Raw genomic sequence first — 15,745 nt, forward strand, 5'->3', positions numbered from 1 at the left:
GGCTGGTGTGTTCGAAAAACCCAACTAGCCAGATCATGATTAGGCCGATTATATCATCTTGGATGTCTCGCTTGATCTCGGATGTTTTAAGCAACGTACGAAGAACGGACCCCTGTTACTAGATCTAAATGAACCAGGTTATATTGGTGACTTTCAGGATCAATATAAGGTTATGAATTTTTAACAATGGCCTTAACAGATGCATTGGGAAATAGAGATGTCATTTTGCTACTGTACATTTGTACTAAACTCTTATTATAGAGAATTTCACTGTGGGTGAGCCTAAACAAAGATTGTACGACTACAACCAATCAAACACAAGGTAAACACTCCTCAAAAACAGACACAATGACATGAAAGACAACAATGTGTAGTTCAAAGACAATTGAAATCATTTAGCCTAAAGAACATGAAAAACTGTCTAAATATCTTAATCATTTATATTATATATTAAAATGATTATTTATTAAAATATCTGCATATGTTGACTGTGCTGTATATGTAATGCATAATGTACAATCAGATATTGTATATTGCTGCAGCCAGAAGTTTATTTTCTAGTAATGAGTTTCTGACATTACCCATCTTATTATAAACCGTTATACAGTATGTGAAAAGGAAATATTGATTTAAATTGGAATGTACAGATCTCAGACAGACTACAAGCACAGTTATGTAGGAAACAACTCCCGGATGAGCAGTCATATTTGAAATGTTTTTATAAATTTAGGCTACATGAACAATATTTTCCAATCATCTGAATATTTGAGAGCTCAATTCAAATTCCCCTTTTGGAGCAGTTGTGCCATCTGCTGGATAAGATGATCCAGAGAGACCAGAGATCAGCTGCCCATTCATAAATGATTATTTATGTGAAAACAAATGTTTTAGCTTATTACAACCTTTTAGTGAGGTCAAGGTAAACTTTTTTTGGTCCCACTTTATAATAAGTGTCTTTAACTACTACAGCATGTACTAACATTTAAATGAATCATTTGATACAATGCACTTATTGTGTACATGTTTTTATATGGTCCTTATATTTAAGAAATACCTGCATATCATTTAGGGATGGGAAAATAAAAAATAAATAGTTGATGATCGCTGGGAATTATTAGTTCCCTTTCGAACGGTAATTTTGTATTGGTAATTTTTTTGACTTCGTTCTTAATACACTGCATGTTTTGCTAACTATTTCTCATATTTCTTTCGCTGATCTGAACTTACAAATGCGCCTCCAGAGTTTTCATTTACGCTTCTGAAGTTTCGGATAGCCACAGGTGAGACGGCGTCAGGAGAAAACGGCTGAAAGGCGTAGTCTGCTGAAGATGCTGCTCGCTCAGGCTGAAAGGGCTTGTTCGACGGCGAAGTTCAGTAAACACAGTCAGAGACGTGGAGTTGTCGCTGAAGGAGTTATATCTGCTATAATGGCGAATTTGCGGGGCTATTATAGGCTAAGGCCACGCCCCGTCATACATGTCAGAGCCGGCTTAGTAGTCACGGGTCAGGGGGCTCTGACGTGTATGACCCCAGGCTCCCACGCCATTGGATGTGCAGTTGTAGCAGCACAGCTTATGAGCAGGTCAGATGCTCAATGTGCTAGCTGTGCGCAGTGGGGAAACTCCCTTTCCTTTGCAGCTAAATGTGTTTTACATATAACCTTCAGTAAATCGAGGAAAGGGAGTTTCCCCACTGCGTATAGAGCTGGTAAGTCCCGCCCCCTCCGTAAAACCCCGCTGGACCTCGAAGTTGAAAAACCGTCAATGCAAGTGAAAACCACGGGTAAGTCAACTTTATGTGGTGACGTCACATAGGCGACATGTAGTCTTTCTCGTTATGTCTTTTCCACAACTGCTAGCCGACGAATCATACCATATACTGTCAAAATTGTAACATGAAAGATTATATAAAAAATTCACAGACAACATATGTTCACATTCATGGCACAATTCAAACGGGAATAGAAAATAATAATTTTCTCCCATTCACTTGCATTGACGGTTTTTCAACTTTGAGGTCCAGCGGGGTTTTACGGAGGGGGCGGGACTTACCAGCTCTATACGCAGTGGGGAAACTCCCTTTCCTCGATTTACTGAAGGTTATATGTAAAACACATTTAGCTGCAAAGGAAAGGGAGTTTCCCCACTGCACAGCTAGCACATTGAGCATCTGACCTGCTCATAAGCTGTGCTGCTACAACTGCACATCCAATGGCGTGGGAGCCTGGGGTCATACACGTCAGAGCCCCCTGACCCGTGACTACTAAGCCGGCTCTGACATGTATGACGGGGCGTGGCCTTAGCCTATAATAGCCCCGCAAATTCGCCATTATAGCAGATATAACTCCTTCAGCGACAACTCCACGTCTCTGACTGTGTTTACTGAACTTCGCCGTCGAACAAGCCCTTTCAGCCTGAGCGAGCAGCATCTTCAGCAGACTACGCCTTTCAGCCGTTTTCTCCTGACGCCGTCTCACCTGTGGCTATCCGAAACTTCAGAAGCGTAAATGAAAACTCTGGAGGCGCATTTGTAAGTTCAGATCAGCGAAAGAAATATGAGAAATAGTTAGCAAAACATGCAGTGTATTAAGAACGAAGTCAAAAAAATGTGCCCGCGATTTATTCTTTTTCAGTTTCAATTGATATTTTCATCAGTTTCTTGAAAAGTTACGTTCATTATTATTGTCTCAAAAATAATTCCATACAGAAGGAGGTCAAGTTGTGTCTATTTAAAAAAAACAGGATAAAATCAAGAGTGGATTGATTTTAAATTGTATAAGATGATGAAAGACTTGATGTTTTTTTTTTCAAATAAGTGGTGTTATAATGATGCAATTTGCTCTGTTGTAGATAAACTTTTATTTTATTTTCTTGTGTGTTACAATGAATATCACTAATGTAATGTGTATTATTTTGGTTATATTTGTATTAGAATTGTGTTGAATAGTGTATAAGAATTGTAATATAAATGTTTTGTTAAAATTTGTTTTGTTTTGTTGTTAAAATTCAAATTCTCTCTCTCTCTCTCTCTCTCTCTCTCTCTCTCTCTCTCTATCTCACACACACACATGCACAAAGAGTATAAGACACTGTAGTTTAACTATTTTAACATACGAGTAGCTTGTAGCTTGTCAAACTACAGTTTCAGAGTAGCTTCCCCAACACTGGGGGTTGGAAACAGTGGTGGTGTTGGAGCAAGTGGTGGTGGTGGCGGTGTCTTCTCTTTATAGGCCTTTTCTCTTTGCCTTTATTTTATGACGGATTCTTGGCATCTCCTCTAAATATGGCTTCAGATGGTCTATGCTGACCTTGCCACAGCTATCCACAAGGTCAACAGATTTCCCCTCGACTCTGGTCACTGGAAAAGGATCAAGGAAGTCAGGATCAAACTTTCCTCCTTTATGTTGCTGTGATCTAACATTTTGTCTCCATGCAAGATCACTTAGACTTAGAAACATCTAAGTAAATAATACAATAGATATTGGGCCCTATTTTAACGATCTGAAACGCAAGTATAAAGTGCGAAACGCAAGTAACTTTGTGGGCGGATCTCAGGCGCTGTTGCTATTATACCGGCGGGATAAACGACTCTTGCGCCCGACGCAAATATAAAATGTGTTGGTCTGAAGTCGCTTCATTACTCATAGGTGTGGTTTGGGCGTAACGTGAAATAAACCAATCAGAGTGTCCTCTCACATTCCCTTTAAGAGCCGGCGCGCTTGTTCCACGGCGGATTGCTATTATAACGGCGGGTTTGCCAGCGCACGCCAGGAGCCGTTCACAGCCGAGGAGACCGACGTTCTCGTCAGGGCCGTAAAACACAGAGAAGTGACATTGGGGATGATGGGAGAAACCCACCCAAATAATTTGGGTAAATGTGTAAGCTAGATTTATGCCTATTTTTTATAACATTTTTTGAAACTGCAAAATAGCACCAGGAGAGTTTTGCGCCGCAACACGCCTCCTCTTTTTAGCTAAACCGCCCCCCCGAGGGCAAATACATTTGCTAATTTACCGCGTGCGTCTGTGGAGGGAAAAGTCCGCTGTGCGCGGGTGCAAAATAGGAATGATACATGCGTCGGTGTACAAAGTCAATTGCGCTGGGTGCAAGATAAGGCCCTATATCTACATATCAGCAGTATCATGGCACTGGAACACAGACACCTCAATAATGGTACACAATGACGGTAACATTTGATGCATCATTATTGCTCGTGTTTATTTTGAGTAGAAAATGAACTTCAAATGATACAAAATGGCAAGTTACTAAACCTAACAACAAAAGCAATGATAAAACAGTGTAAATACAGCTGAAAAACAGTAAAACATCAACCTCATTAATTATCCAAGGCCCAGTGCATGATGGGAACACGAGTATCAGAAAAGTTGAGTAATTTGACATTAATTAGAGTAATTTTCTTGATTTTTACATCGTCAAGTCAAGTCACCTTTATTTATATAGCGCTTTTTACAATACAGATTGTATCAAAGCAGCATACAACAAAGCCTTTTCTTAGAATAACATTGCGTCATCGTCCACCTTCGTAAAATGTCACATCAAATATTACAGCAAAAAAAAAAAATCCCATCAGAACACCAAAGATTCAGAGAAATGTCCTTCATTACATCGTGTCTGATTGCAGGATCTGTGGAGCTGCTGGACTCAGTGCAGCAGGAAGTAGGAGAGCAGAGAACAGCTGAGGAACAGGAAGCTCTGGGACACACTCTGCGCACCGTTACACAGGTTCCCCTCACAACAGGAGATGCTCACAGTATTTTTAATAGATTTCGTGTCAACACAAAACGCTTTAGAGACACAGCCTTTTACAACCACTGACTGGCCATCAGCATTCACTGATGAAAAGAAAGAAGAAAAACAAAGTCTGATTCAGTCTGAGCTGTACATTGGTATGTGTGATCTGTATCAAATGTTTAAACATAAGAGAGTTTAAAAGATAATGATCTTCTTGTTCTCACCTGTTGCTGAAATGCAGCGGTCTTCGTCCCCTGAACAGCTCAATGTTTTTGAGCAGCTCTTTTCATCACACGTATAACATTTCTTTCCATTCGGGTTATTATATTCTACAGGAGGAAAACAAGTATCCTTTTATTTTATTTTATGTACGAAATATCAAATGAAACAGCACTCATTTATCTGCTCCATTCAATCAGTTCACAACAGACAGACACACCCTGCATTTTATTTTCTGAGCTGGAAGTAAAATGAGTGTTGACTTTACAGAAGATTTGCACGTTCTCATTTAAGAACAATACCTGGAGGATCTTGGCGGTTACACAGGTCTGTGCCACAGCAGGAGATAATCGTCCTTGTATAGCCGAAGTTTAGGGATCCACTTTGACAGGCAGGAACACAACCTTTAGTCATCGCTTTAGAAGTAATGCCACCTAAAAAATATGAATGATACAGGAAAGACCAATTAAACTGGAAAATTTATTTACAAATGTCAACATTTAGATACAATTTTAGATTTAAATACAGATCATAATCTAAAATAAAACAAATAAAAAAATCAGAATTCCATCAGAAAAACAAGTATTTGTTTCCTTGCAGCATCTCCAGTCAAATATAACTGTAAACTTTAAATCATATTGGACTTACCAACTTGTGTTACTACTGCTGAACTCAGGCAGCTCGTAGATCCAGCTGGACATGTTCGAACAGTTTGATCTGCACAAGAACCCGTCTGAATGCTGCACTCATAACACCCGAGAGAGTGTCCTTTAGTAATAAAAAAGAGACATCAATTATCTGTATTTGTACCAAGTAAAATTACAAACGTTATTTGTCTTTGTACCTGCAGTGAAAATAATGAAGAGAAGAAAAACTGAGATTTGCAGATCCATCTTTGATCAGGAGGTGAAGGATGTTTGACCAGGAGGTGAAGGATGTTTGATCAGGAGGTGAAGGATGTTTGATCAGGAGGTGAAGGAAATGATGTGCCCGTTTCAGATGCTCATTTTATAGTGTATTTAAAGGGGAGGATCTTCATGGGAAAGGAAAGTTAAACAGACATAGACATTTCTTGAAACAGAAACTTAAGCTTACACAATTGACCTGCCAGTTAAAGATAAAGGACATTTTAATAAAGGATTGCAAGTCTACTTAAACCAACCTTCTTAAAGTGATAGTTCACCCAAAAATGGAAATTGTCATCTTTTATTCACCCTTATTACATGAGCCTAATTTTGCTTATGTTCAGTGACAATTATTGCATATTATGGTGCGTTACAATATTTGAAAATGTGTGTTTTGTATGGGATAAATTTAGTATCAAAATGATTAACACGTGCAAGCACAATTATCCATAAACTTGATACATGTTGCAGAAATGTTTTACTATCCACAACCAAATGCCTTTCAACTTGCGTGCGCAAAATTCTAAATTGAATGAATGTGTTGCAATTTGTACAAATAAAGACATTTTTGTGAATGCAAATGTTTTTTTTGTTTTAGTGTATCATTTGCACATGCAACAAAGACGTGCATGTGTGGATAAAGTGACTCGCGTGGATCAATCTCATTTGATTCATTTTGATTTTGAGACTTTCTTTTCGCGGTTTTTAAAGATACAATATGTATTTTTTTCGCTGCTAGGGGTCGCTAACTTCCTGTGGAATTATGAATCTTGTCGTCAAGCCGATGGATCTAATAATGTTTATGGATGAGTGAAAACATTGATGTTTTTAACATGACTGTGATATGAAGCAGTTGCTTCAGTATGAAATTGCTAATAAGAGACAGATATCAGGAAATAGTGACAACCAGCAAAGTGCAGGCAGCTAACCTTCGCAACACAACACACACATACAGGCCCACTAGGTGTGGGATTTAACATGCCAAATCACTATTGGTTAAAACCTGAATGACTAGTTCACAAGACACAAGACAATGCATAACGTGGCAGTGGCTCAAGAGACTAAATATGACAATATAGTGTTCACTAAAGCAGAAAGCACAACAGTAAAATGCGAAACGTGCTTGACTGAAGATACAACAATGCCGTGACACAACTCAGCTAAGTGCAGGGTGCAAAAAGAACAGTCATTAAGTGAGTCGGGCAACTTCACTGACTGCAAAAGCAAACAGATACTGCACTTTGCAACTTAGTCTCAAACAAGCCTTTAGCAGCATCACAACATGATGCAATTCACATTCGATATGCAAACAGCATTTCAATAAAATTAGCTAAATATGTTCATTATCTGGTCACACAGTCACAGCAGATTATATAAACCTACTCAACAGATAGCATAATAGCTCTTAATAGGTGTCATTACTGTAGTGGCACCTAGTTGCTTCTAATTCTTCTATACCACTTTTTGAAGTCAATCTAAATAAGTCAATCTACGGCTGCGGATCCGCTCCAGAACGGCGGCGGAGTCAATCGGTTTCCATTAAAGTCAATGAGTGTATTTTCACTGACTGCTGAACGGCTGCGTTCCGACTCCGGCGATCCGCAGCCCTCCGGAGCAGATCCGCAGAGCTTCTATTTTTGCCGGATGCCGGAGAGCTCCGCAGCACTACAGGGCAGAGTGTGCAGGACAGGAAGTCGAGCAAAAAACAGGACAAACCAAAATAAAAGATCCATTTAATTTTCAAAATAAAATACACCGTGATCATGCCGGATCATATTTGGTGGAAAATATGATCTTGGCGGAAAACTGTTCCTGGTTTGTTGGTTATGTTTATCGAAACTACATATCGCGCGATCACATGTGAATTAGCGAGATCTCGAGGGTCCGTTCCGCAACAAATCCGGGCCTGGTGGGTATTGAAGGACACGGAGCCGATCCGCAGCCGTTCCGCAGTTGGTGGAAATCTGGGGTGAGTGTGTTCACCTGTTCCCTGCCTGAGTGTGTTCACCTGTTCCCTGCCTGAGTGTGTTCACCTGTTCCTGTCTGAGTGTGTTCACCTGTTTCTTGTCTGAGTGTGTTCACCTGTTCCCTGCCTGAGTGTGTTCACCTGTTCCTGTCTGAGTGTGTTCACCTGTTTCTTGTCTGAGTGTGTTCACCTGTTCCCTGCCTGAGTGTGTTCACCTGTTTCTTGTCTGAGTGTGTTCACCTGTTCCCTGCCTGAGTGTGTTCACCTGTTCCTTGTCTGAGTGTGTTCACCTGTTCCCTGCCTGAGTGTGTTCACCTGTTCCTTGTCTGAGTGTGTTCACCTGTTCCCTGCCTGAGTGTGTTCACCTGTTCCTGTCTGAGTGTGTTCACCTGTTTCTTGTCTGAGTGTGTTCACCTGTTCCCTGCCTGAGTGTGTTCACCTGTTCCTTGTCTGAGTGTGTTCACCTGTTCCCTGCCTGAGTGTGTTCACCTGTTCCTTGTCTGAGTGTGTTCACCTGTTCCTTGCCTGAGTGTGTTCACCTGTTCCTTGTCTGAGTGTGTTCACCTGTTCCCTGCCTGAGTGTGTTCACCTGTTCCCTGCCTGAGTGTGTTCACCTGTTCCTTGTCTGAGTGTGTTCACCTGTTTCTTGCCTGAGTGTGTTCACCTGTTCCTTGTCTAAGTGTGTTCACCTGGTCCTTGTCTGAGTGTGTTCACCTGTTCCTTGTCTGAGTGTGTTCACCTGTTCCTTGTCTGTGTTCACCTGTTCCTTGTCTGAGTGTGTTCACCTGGTCCTTGTCTGAGTGTGTTCACCTGTTCCTTGTCTGAGTGTGTTCACCTGTTCCTTGTCTGAGTGTGTTCACCTGTTCCTTGTCTGAGTGTGTTCCTGAGTGTTGCCTGAGTGTGTTCACCTGTTCCTTGTCTGAGTGTGTTCACCTGTTCCCTGCCTGAGTGTGTTCACCTGTTCCTTGTCTGAGTGTGTTCACCTGTTCCTTGTCTGAGTGTGTTCACCTGTTTCTTGTCTGAGTGTGTTCACCTGTTCCCTGCCTGAGTGTGTTCACCTGTTCCTTGTCTGAGTGTGTTCACCTGTTCCTTGTCTGAGTGTGTTCACCTGTTTCTTGTCTGAGTGTGTTCACCTGTTCCTTGCCTGAGTGTGTTCACCTGTTCCCTGCCTGAGTGTGTTCACCTGTTCCCTGCCTGAGTGTGTTCACCTGTTCCTTGTCTGAGTGTGTTCACCTGTTACTTGTCTGAGTGTGTTCACCTGTTCCTTGTCTGAGTGTGTTCACCTGTTCCTTGTCTGAGTGTGTTCACCTGTTCCTTGTCTGAGTGTGTTCACCTGTTCCCTGCCTGAGTGTGTTCACCTGTTCCTTGTCTGAGTGTGTTCACCTGTTTCTTGTCTGAGTGTGTTCACCTGTTCCTTGTCTGAGTGTGTTCACCTGTTCCTTGTCTGAGTGTGTTCACCTGTTCCTTGTCTGAGTGTGTTCACCTGTTCCTTGTCTGAGTGTGTTCACCTGTTCCTTGTCTGAGTGTGTTCACCTGTTCCTTGTCTGAGTGTGTTCACCTGTTCCCTGCCTGAGTGTGTTCACCTGTTCCCTGCCTGAGTGTGTTCACCTGTTCCTTGTCTGAGTGTGTTCACCTGTTCCTTGTCTGAGTGTGTTCACCTGTTTCTTGTCTGAGTGTGTTCACCTGTTCCTTGTCTGAGTGTGTTCACCTGTTCCCTGCCTGAGTGTGTTCACCTGTTTCTTGTCTGAGTGTGTTCACCTGTTCCTTGCTTGAGTGTGTTCACCTGTTCCCTGCCTGAGTGTGGTCACCTGTTCCTTGTCTGAGTGTGTTCACTTGTTCCTTGTCTGAGTGTGTTCACCTGTTTCTTGTCTGAGTGTGTTCACCTGTTCCTTGTCTGAGTGTGTTCACCTGTTCCTTGTCTGAGTGTGTTCACCTGTTCCTTGCTTGAGTGTGTTCACCTGTTCCTTGTCTGAGTGTGTTCACCTGTTCCTTGTCTGAGTGTGTTCACCTGTTCCTTGTCTGAGTGTGTTCACCTGTTCCTTGCTTGAGTGTGTTCACCTGTTCCTTGTCTGAGTGTGTTCACCTGTTTCTTGTCTGAGTGTGTTCACCTGTTCCTTGTCTGAGTGTGTTCACCTGTTCCTTGTCTGAGTGTGTTCACCTGTTCCTTGTCTGAGTGTGTTCACCTGTTCCCTGCCTGAGTTTGTTCACCTGTTCCTTGTCTGAGTGTGTTCACCTGTTCCTTGTCTGAGTGTGTTCACCTGTTCCTTGTCTGAGTGTGTTCACCTGTTCCTTGTCTGAGTGTGTTCACCTGTTCCCTGCCTGAGTGTGTTCACCTGTTCCTTGTCTGAGTGTGTTCACCTGTTCCTTGCCTGAGTGTGTTCACCTGTTCCTTGCCTGAGTGTGTTCATCTGTTCCTTGTCTGAGTGTGTTCACCTGTTCCTTGTCTGAGTGTGTTTACCTGTTCCCTGCCTGAGTGTGTTCACCTGTTCCCTGCCTGAGTGTGTTCACCTGTTCCTTGTCTGAGTGTGTTCACCTGTTCCCTGCCTGAGTGTGTTCACCTGTTTCTTGTCTGAGTGTGTTCACCTGTTCCTTGCTTGAGTGTGTTCACCTGTTCCCTGCCTGAGTGTGGTCACCTGTTCCTTGTCTGAGTGTGTTCACTTGTTCCTTGTCTGAGTGTGTTCACCTGTTTCTTGTCTGAGTGTGTTCACCTGTTCCTTGTCTGAGTGTGTTCACCTGTTCCTTGTCTGAGTGTGTTCACCTGTTCCTTGCTTGAGTGTGTTCACCTGTTCCTTGTCTGAGTGTGTTCACCTGTTCCTTGTCTGAGTGTGTTCACCTGTTCCTTGTCTGAGTGTGTTCACCTGTTTCTTGTCTGAGTGTGTTCACCTGTTCCTTGTCTGAGTGTGTTCACCTGTTCCTTGTCTGAGTGTGTTCACCTGTTCCTTGTCTGAGTGTGTTCACCTGTTCCCTGCCTGAGTTTGTTCACCTGTTCCTTGTCTGAGTGTGTTCACCTGTTCCTTGTCTGAGTGTGTTCACCTGTTCCTTGTCTGAGTGTGTTCACCTGTTCCTTGTCTGAGTGTGTTCACCTGTTCCCTGCCTGAGTGTGTTCACCTGTTCCTTGTCTGAGTGTGTTCACCTGTTCCTTGCCTGAGTGTGTTCACCTGTTCCTTGCCTGAGTGTGTTCATCTGTTCCTTGTCTGAGTGTGTTCACCTGTTCCTTGTCTGAGTGTGTTTACCTGTTCCCTGCCTGAGTGTGTTCACCTGTTCCCTGCCTGAGTGTGTTCACCTGTTCCCTGCCTGAGTGTGTTCACCTGTTCCCTGCCTGAGTGTGTTCACCTGTTCCCTGCCTGAGTGTGTTCACCTGTTCCCTGCCTGAGTGTGTTCACCTGTTCCTTGCCTGAGTGTGTTCACCTGTTCCTTGCCTGAGTGTGTTCACCTGTTCCTTGTCTGAGTGTGTTCACCTGTTCCTTGCTTGAGTGTGTTCACCTGTTCCTTGTCTGAGTGTGTTCACCTGTTCCTTGTCTGAGTGTGTTCACCTGTTTCTTGTCTGAGTGTGTTCACCTGTTCCTTTTCTGAGTGTGTTCACCTGTTCCTTGCCTGAGTGTGTTCATCTGTTCCTTGCCTGAGTGTGTTCACCTGTTCCTCGATCTAGAAGTACATCCAGATGATAGCATTTCCTCTGTGTCAGTGAATTAAAGTATGAAGCGTAAGAAACATGAGTAGATGGCAAATCTACAGCTTCTACAACTTCTTCTGCACGTATATCCGCTGAAGTAGAAAAAGCTGCACTACTTAAACATGCTGCATTGAAGAAGAAACAAGCTATTGAACGACAAGAAGCTGAACTAAAAGGCAAAAAGAGTGGAATTTGAGCTAGAAGTTGCCCTTGCAGCATCAGATGCAAAGATTAAAGTTAACCGTCAGTCTTCATCCGTAAGTCTCAAAGAAATAGATCTGGAGTCAGGTAAAATAACGGCTCATGAAGATGAACTGAAACAGGAAAGTCTGCTTGATAATGTGTTTTAACCTCTATTTACAGTCAACTAATAACGCCATCCCAAGAGAGCCGTGTAATTTTGATATAAGAATGAACATAGCAGTCGTCATTTACCCCCGACATCTGAGCCACTGAAGACGCAGTGGATTACTTTTGTTTTTGAAGGGAATGCGCCCCCCACCAACACTCATGTAATATGCACTCACACTCATGCCATTCGAAACCTGTATGCCTTTCTTTATTCTGTAGAACACAGAAGTATATCTTCTTTTGTTCTGCAGAAATAAATTCAACTTAAATAGAAAGGCTTTAGGGATTACCATTCAGTGAGGAGGATGGGAATGAAACAGACTTAAATAATTAAGTATTACAACAGCAGCAATTCAGGAGTATATGATCAACACCTACACACTGGTTAATTCATCCTGTTTAAACAGAACAATAAGTTTCATTTTCTCTGAAATCATTAACGATCAGACTTTAGACATTGTGAAAGACAAACTCTTGAATGACTGTAGAACACATCTGAGTGAGTTGCATCATTTTGATCACATTCTCAAGGACATGACAAACAAATAATTTTCTCTTGATCTAGCAACACACACACACACACACACGCACGCACTCACACACTTATATATATATATATATATATATATATATATACATATATGTATATATGTATGTATATGTACACCTATAACCACCTGCATGTAGAAATATACAAGTGAAACTCTAAAATTTGAATATCGTGCAAAAGTTATAATTTTGATGATTATGGCTTACAGCTTATGAAAACCCCAAATTCAAAATCTCAGAAAATTTTATTATTACATGAAATCAATAAAAAAAGGATTTTAAATACAGAAATGTCAGCCCTCTCAAAAGTATAATCATGCATACTGTATGTATAGTTATATATACTAATATTAGTTTTACCTTTTGAATTTCTGAAATACATGAACTTTTGCACGATATAATTTTTTTTTGAGTTTCACCTGTGTGTATATATATATATATATATATATTTGTCTGGTCCAAAATACGAAAACATCTGAAAAGATCTCAGGCTACGACTGTAACCCTGGTTCCCTGAAGAGGGACCGAGATGGGGACGCCTCTACGTGATTGCATCGTGAAGCACATGTGAAATTAGTCCAATAGCGTGACAGAACTTCATAGGCCGGGACGTCCCAGACCAGGGGCCTCATTTATAAATCTGTGCGTAGGATCCTAACTAAAAGTGTACGTGCGCCCAAAAGACAAAAATGGTGTGGGCCAAAAAATATTCAGACTTATAAAACCGTGCGTACGCCAGAACCTGCGCAGAATTCACTTTATAAATCCCAGTCAGCGGAAGATTGTGCGCACATGCGTCTCCTCCCCGAAATAACCATATATGGAGCTTACAACGCCTAGTTTTACTATATCCTCATCTGCATATCATTTGCATATGATTATTCATCCACGTGATAACATGTTTAACGGTACAAGACATTAGGAAAATATGAAATACGGATGTGCCGTCACATTGCATTAATAATAATAATTTAGTAGCCTATCCTTGCCTTGTTTTTTAATAAATATATAAAATAGTGTAAAATCCATTTCAGAGAAAGTTTTTCTCAATCTTTTCCACTGGCCAAATAGTATTTTTAAATGATTTATATTTTTAATGGAAACAGATAGACCTTGTTGTGCATTATATTTGCACAATCTGCTATTATCATGATAAGCAATTATCTCCGTCGTTAAAACATAAAAAAAAACTCAACAGATATTCTAATGACTATAAGTAACTTGGCAACTACAAGTCAACCTATTCTACTAACCCTAACCATAACTTACCAGTCTGCTGACAGTCTACTACAGTCTACTAATACTCTAATGAGAGTTTGTTGACATGTAGTTGAAAAGTTACTTAATAGTTAGTAAGATGTCGTGTAACCCTATAGATTACAGCAACACCTCCCCCTTTGCCTTTCAGAGGAGACTCAGGGCGTTTTCACACTAGCACTTTTGGTGCGCAATCGGGTTCGAATGACGTCAGAGTTAAGTTCGTTTGGATGATGTGAACGCTGTCTTCCGAACTCGGGTGCGCACCAGCGAACCGTACTTGAGTCCGCTTAAAAAGGGTGGTCTGGGGTACGGTTCATGTGAACTCCAGTACGGTTTGCTGCTGATATGAACGCAATCGCTATTGATGACGTATAATGTATAATGTGGTCGGCAGGACAGTCGTCAGTCACGTTTGTGTTTGTGACAATTACCTTGACAAAAAGCGGGATTGACGCACTGCAAGCAGAGAGATGATTTATGCTTGCCTGTTGCCTCCGCAAAAATTGTCTTCGGCGGACAGCCCGCTGTCTTTGGAACGATTTTAGTACTTTTGCGGCAGACAAACGCAAGTGTGTTTCTGTATCTTTTCTTTGAAAACAAAACCAAAGGATCAGCCCGTAATGCTGATACAGTCTTTCCCGTAATACAGTCTTTCATAAATGTTTGCATTTGAAAAATTTGCTATGTATTTTTCCGAAATGATTAACTCTAGTAGATTACACTGTAACCATGTTACCACAAATGTGTGTTCAGATTAATGACGGACTAAAGTCCAGTTTTAGGAGGAGGATAGGGTAGTTTACAGCTCTGGCTAACTCTTGGCACTGGTTCAAGTGTACTTATCTGTGGAGGATAAAAAAGGAATTTCCGCTTAGGACATCAAAGTGCTGTTAGACCAATCTAAATAGGGTGCGCCTCACCTCTCTTTGTTGTAATGTTGATTTAGCTAAAAGTACATGGGAAATCTTGGCATGACCAAACTAAACCTATTAGAGAAAGTAATATTGGTCGGCTTATATCTGTAGTAGTAGTCATGACTATGTAAGGGTGGATTTCCTACAGTGATTCAGGCTGCAAGACTGCCGAATGACTAAAGAAATGTTATTAGCAAGATAGTAGAAAACTGTACATTTCTTGTCTTTTACCACCCACTGCTACTTATATCAATGACGGAAATAAGCGCAGTTACAATAGCTTAAGGACCTACGAGCCAAACTTCTAAATTAGGACTAAAATGTTCCCCTGTTTTGTTTGCAAAGCGGTACATTCAGCTGTGAATGAACAAATAATGTAACTTGAAATGTACACAAAAGAATTGTAAGTATAGCTTCATGACCTATGCTGGATTTCGAAAACACTTGAGTAGTGTTCATAGAAATGACTTTCTAGACCAAACAGAGACTGAAAATTAAATTGATGGAGATGAACCGGCAGATTTAAATGATCACAATGAACTACTAGAGTCTAGAGACATCACTCAGTGATAAAAGGAGGGTGACTGACACTCAAGAAATGTGTGCATCCATTATCGCTAGATTGCTAAATAGTGGAGTAGCAACCAGTGTTGTATCTGTAGTATCGGATATGGAAGAAATGGTCCATGAAATACATTCTAATATCAAAAGTGATGTAATGAATTTACTTCCTGCTGATGATTTTGCAACAGCATCCAAAATAGAGGACTGTTTTAATAACCTGGATAATCCGACAAATCTGAGCACAGAACACAAATGGAAAAAATATTTTAAAAACAAATGGGCTGTTGTTGGCCCTATAGAGATCAAGTTAGGGATAAGATTTGACAGTAGATTGAATCGGGTGACGCGGACATATGATCAAGTCCCTGTAACTGACACATTGATTTACATACGCCTGTTGGACGCAGTTTATTTTTAGGAATGCAGATTTATGTGAACATATGTCAAAACCAAGTGGGAGTACAACTGTTAATCGTAAAATAATACGATTTTTGTGATGGAAGTTATCTTAAAAAAACCCTGCTTTTCAGTAAACAACAAAATGCACTTCAGATACAGTTATATTATGATGATTTTGAATATGCTAATCCGC

At 41.2% G+C, this 15,745-nt stretch overlaps 2 protein-coding genes across 2 annotated transcripts in view; both read right to left on the reverse strand.

Moving 5' to 3' along the window:
* ndufb3 (NADH:ubiquinone oxidoreductase subunit B3) overlaps positions 1-15,745 on the reverse strand; it is a 306,227-nt gene that overhangs the window by 146,914 nt on the left and 143,568 nt on the right. The gene's annotated exons all lie outside the window — the stretch shown is intronic.
* Positions 4,196-5,951, reverse strand: LOC307001464 (urokinase plasminogen activator surface receptor-like). Its single transcript, XM_079617966.1, has 5 exons — positions 5,816-5,951; positions 5,620-5,739; positions 5,274-5,405; positions 4,977-5,081; positions 4,196-4,853 (listed from the first exon to the last, which is right to left on the reverse strand). Exons 1-5 carry the CDS (start codon positions 5,862-5,864, stop codon positions 4,663-4,665), a joined length of 597 nt encoding a protein of 198 aa, XP_079474092.1. The 5' UTR covers positions 5,865-5,951; the 3' UTR covers positions 4,196-4,662.

The sequence above is a fragment of the Phoxinus phoxinus genome, assembly GCF_949152265.1.
Source record: "Phoxinus phoxinus genome assembly, chromosome: 7".
NCBI classification, from domain to species: Eukaryota; Metazoa; Chordata; class Actinopteri; order Cypriniformes; family Leuciscidae; genus Phoxinus; species Phoxinus phoxinus.

Excerpts from the sequence above, each read along its gene's own strand:
- LOC307001464 (XM_079617966.1), bottom strand. The coding sequence starts at position 5,864 with ATGGATCTGCAAATCTCAGTTTTTCTTCTCTTCATTATTTTCACTGCA. Across the intron at positions 5,406-5,619 it reads AGCAGTAGTAACACAAGTTG|GTGGCATTACTTCTAAAGCG; the intron begins GTAAGTCCAATA and ends CATATTTTTTAG. Across the intron at positions 4,854-4,976 it reads CCGCTGCATTTCAGCAACAG|TGAATGCTGATGGCCAGTCA; the intron begins GTGAGAACAAGA and ends TCTTTTCATCAG.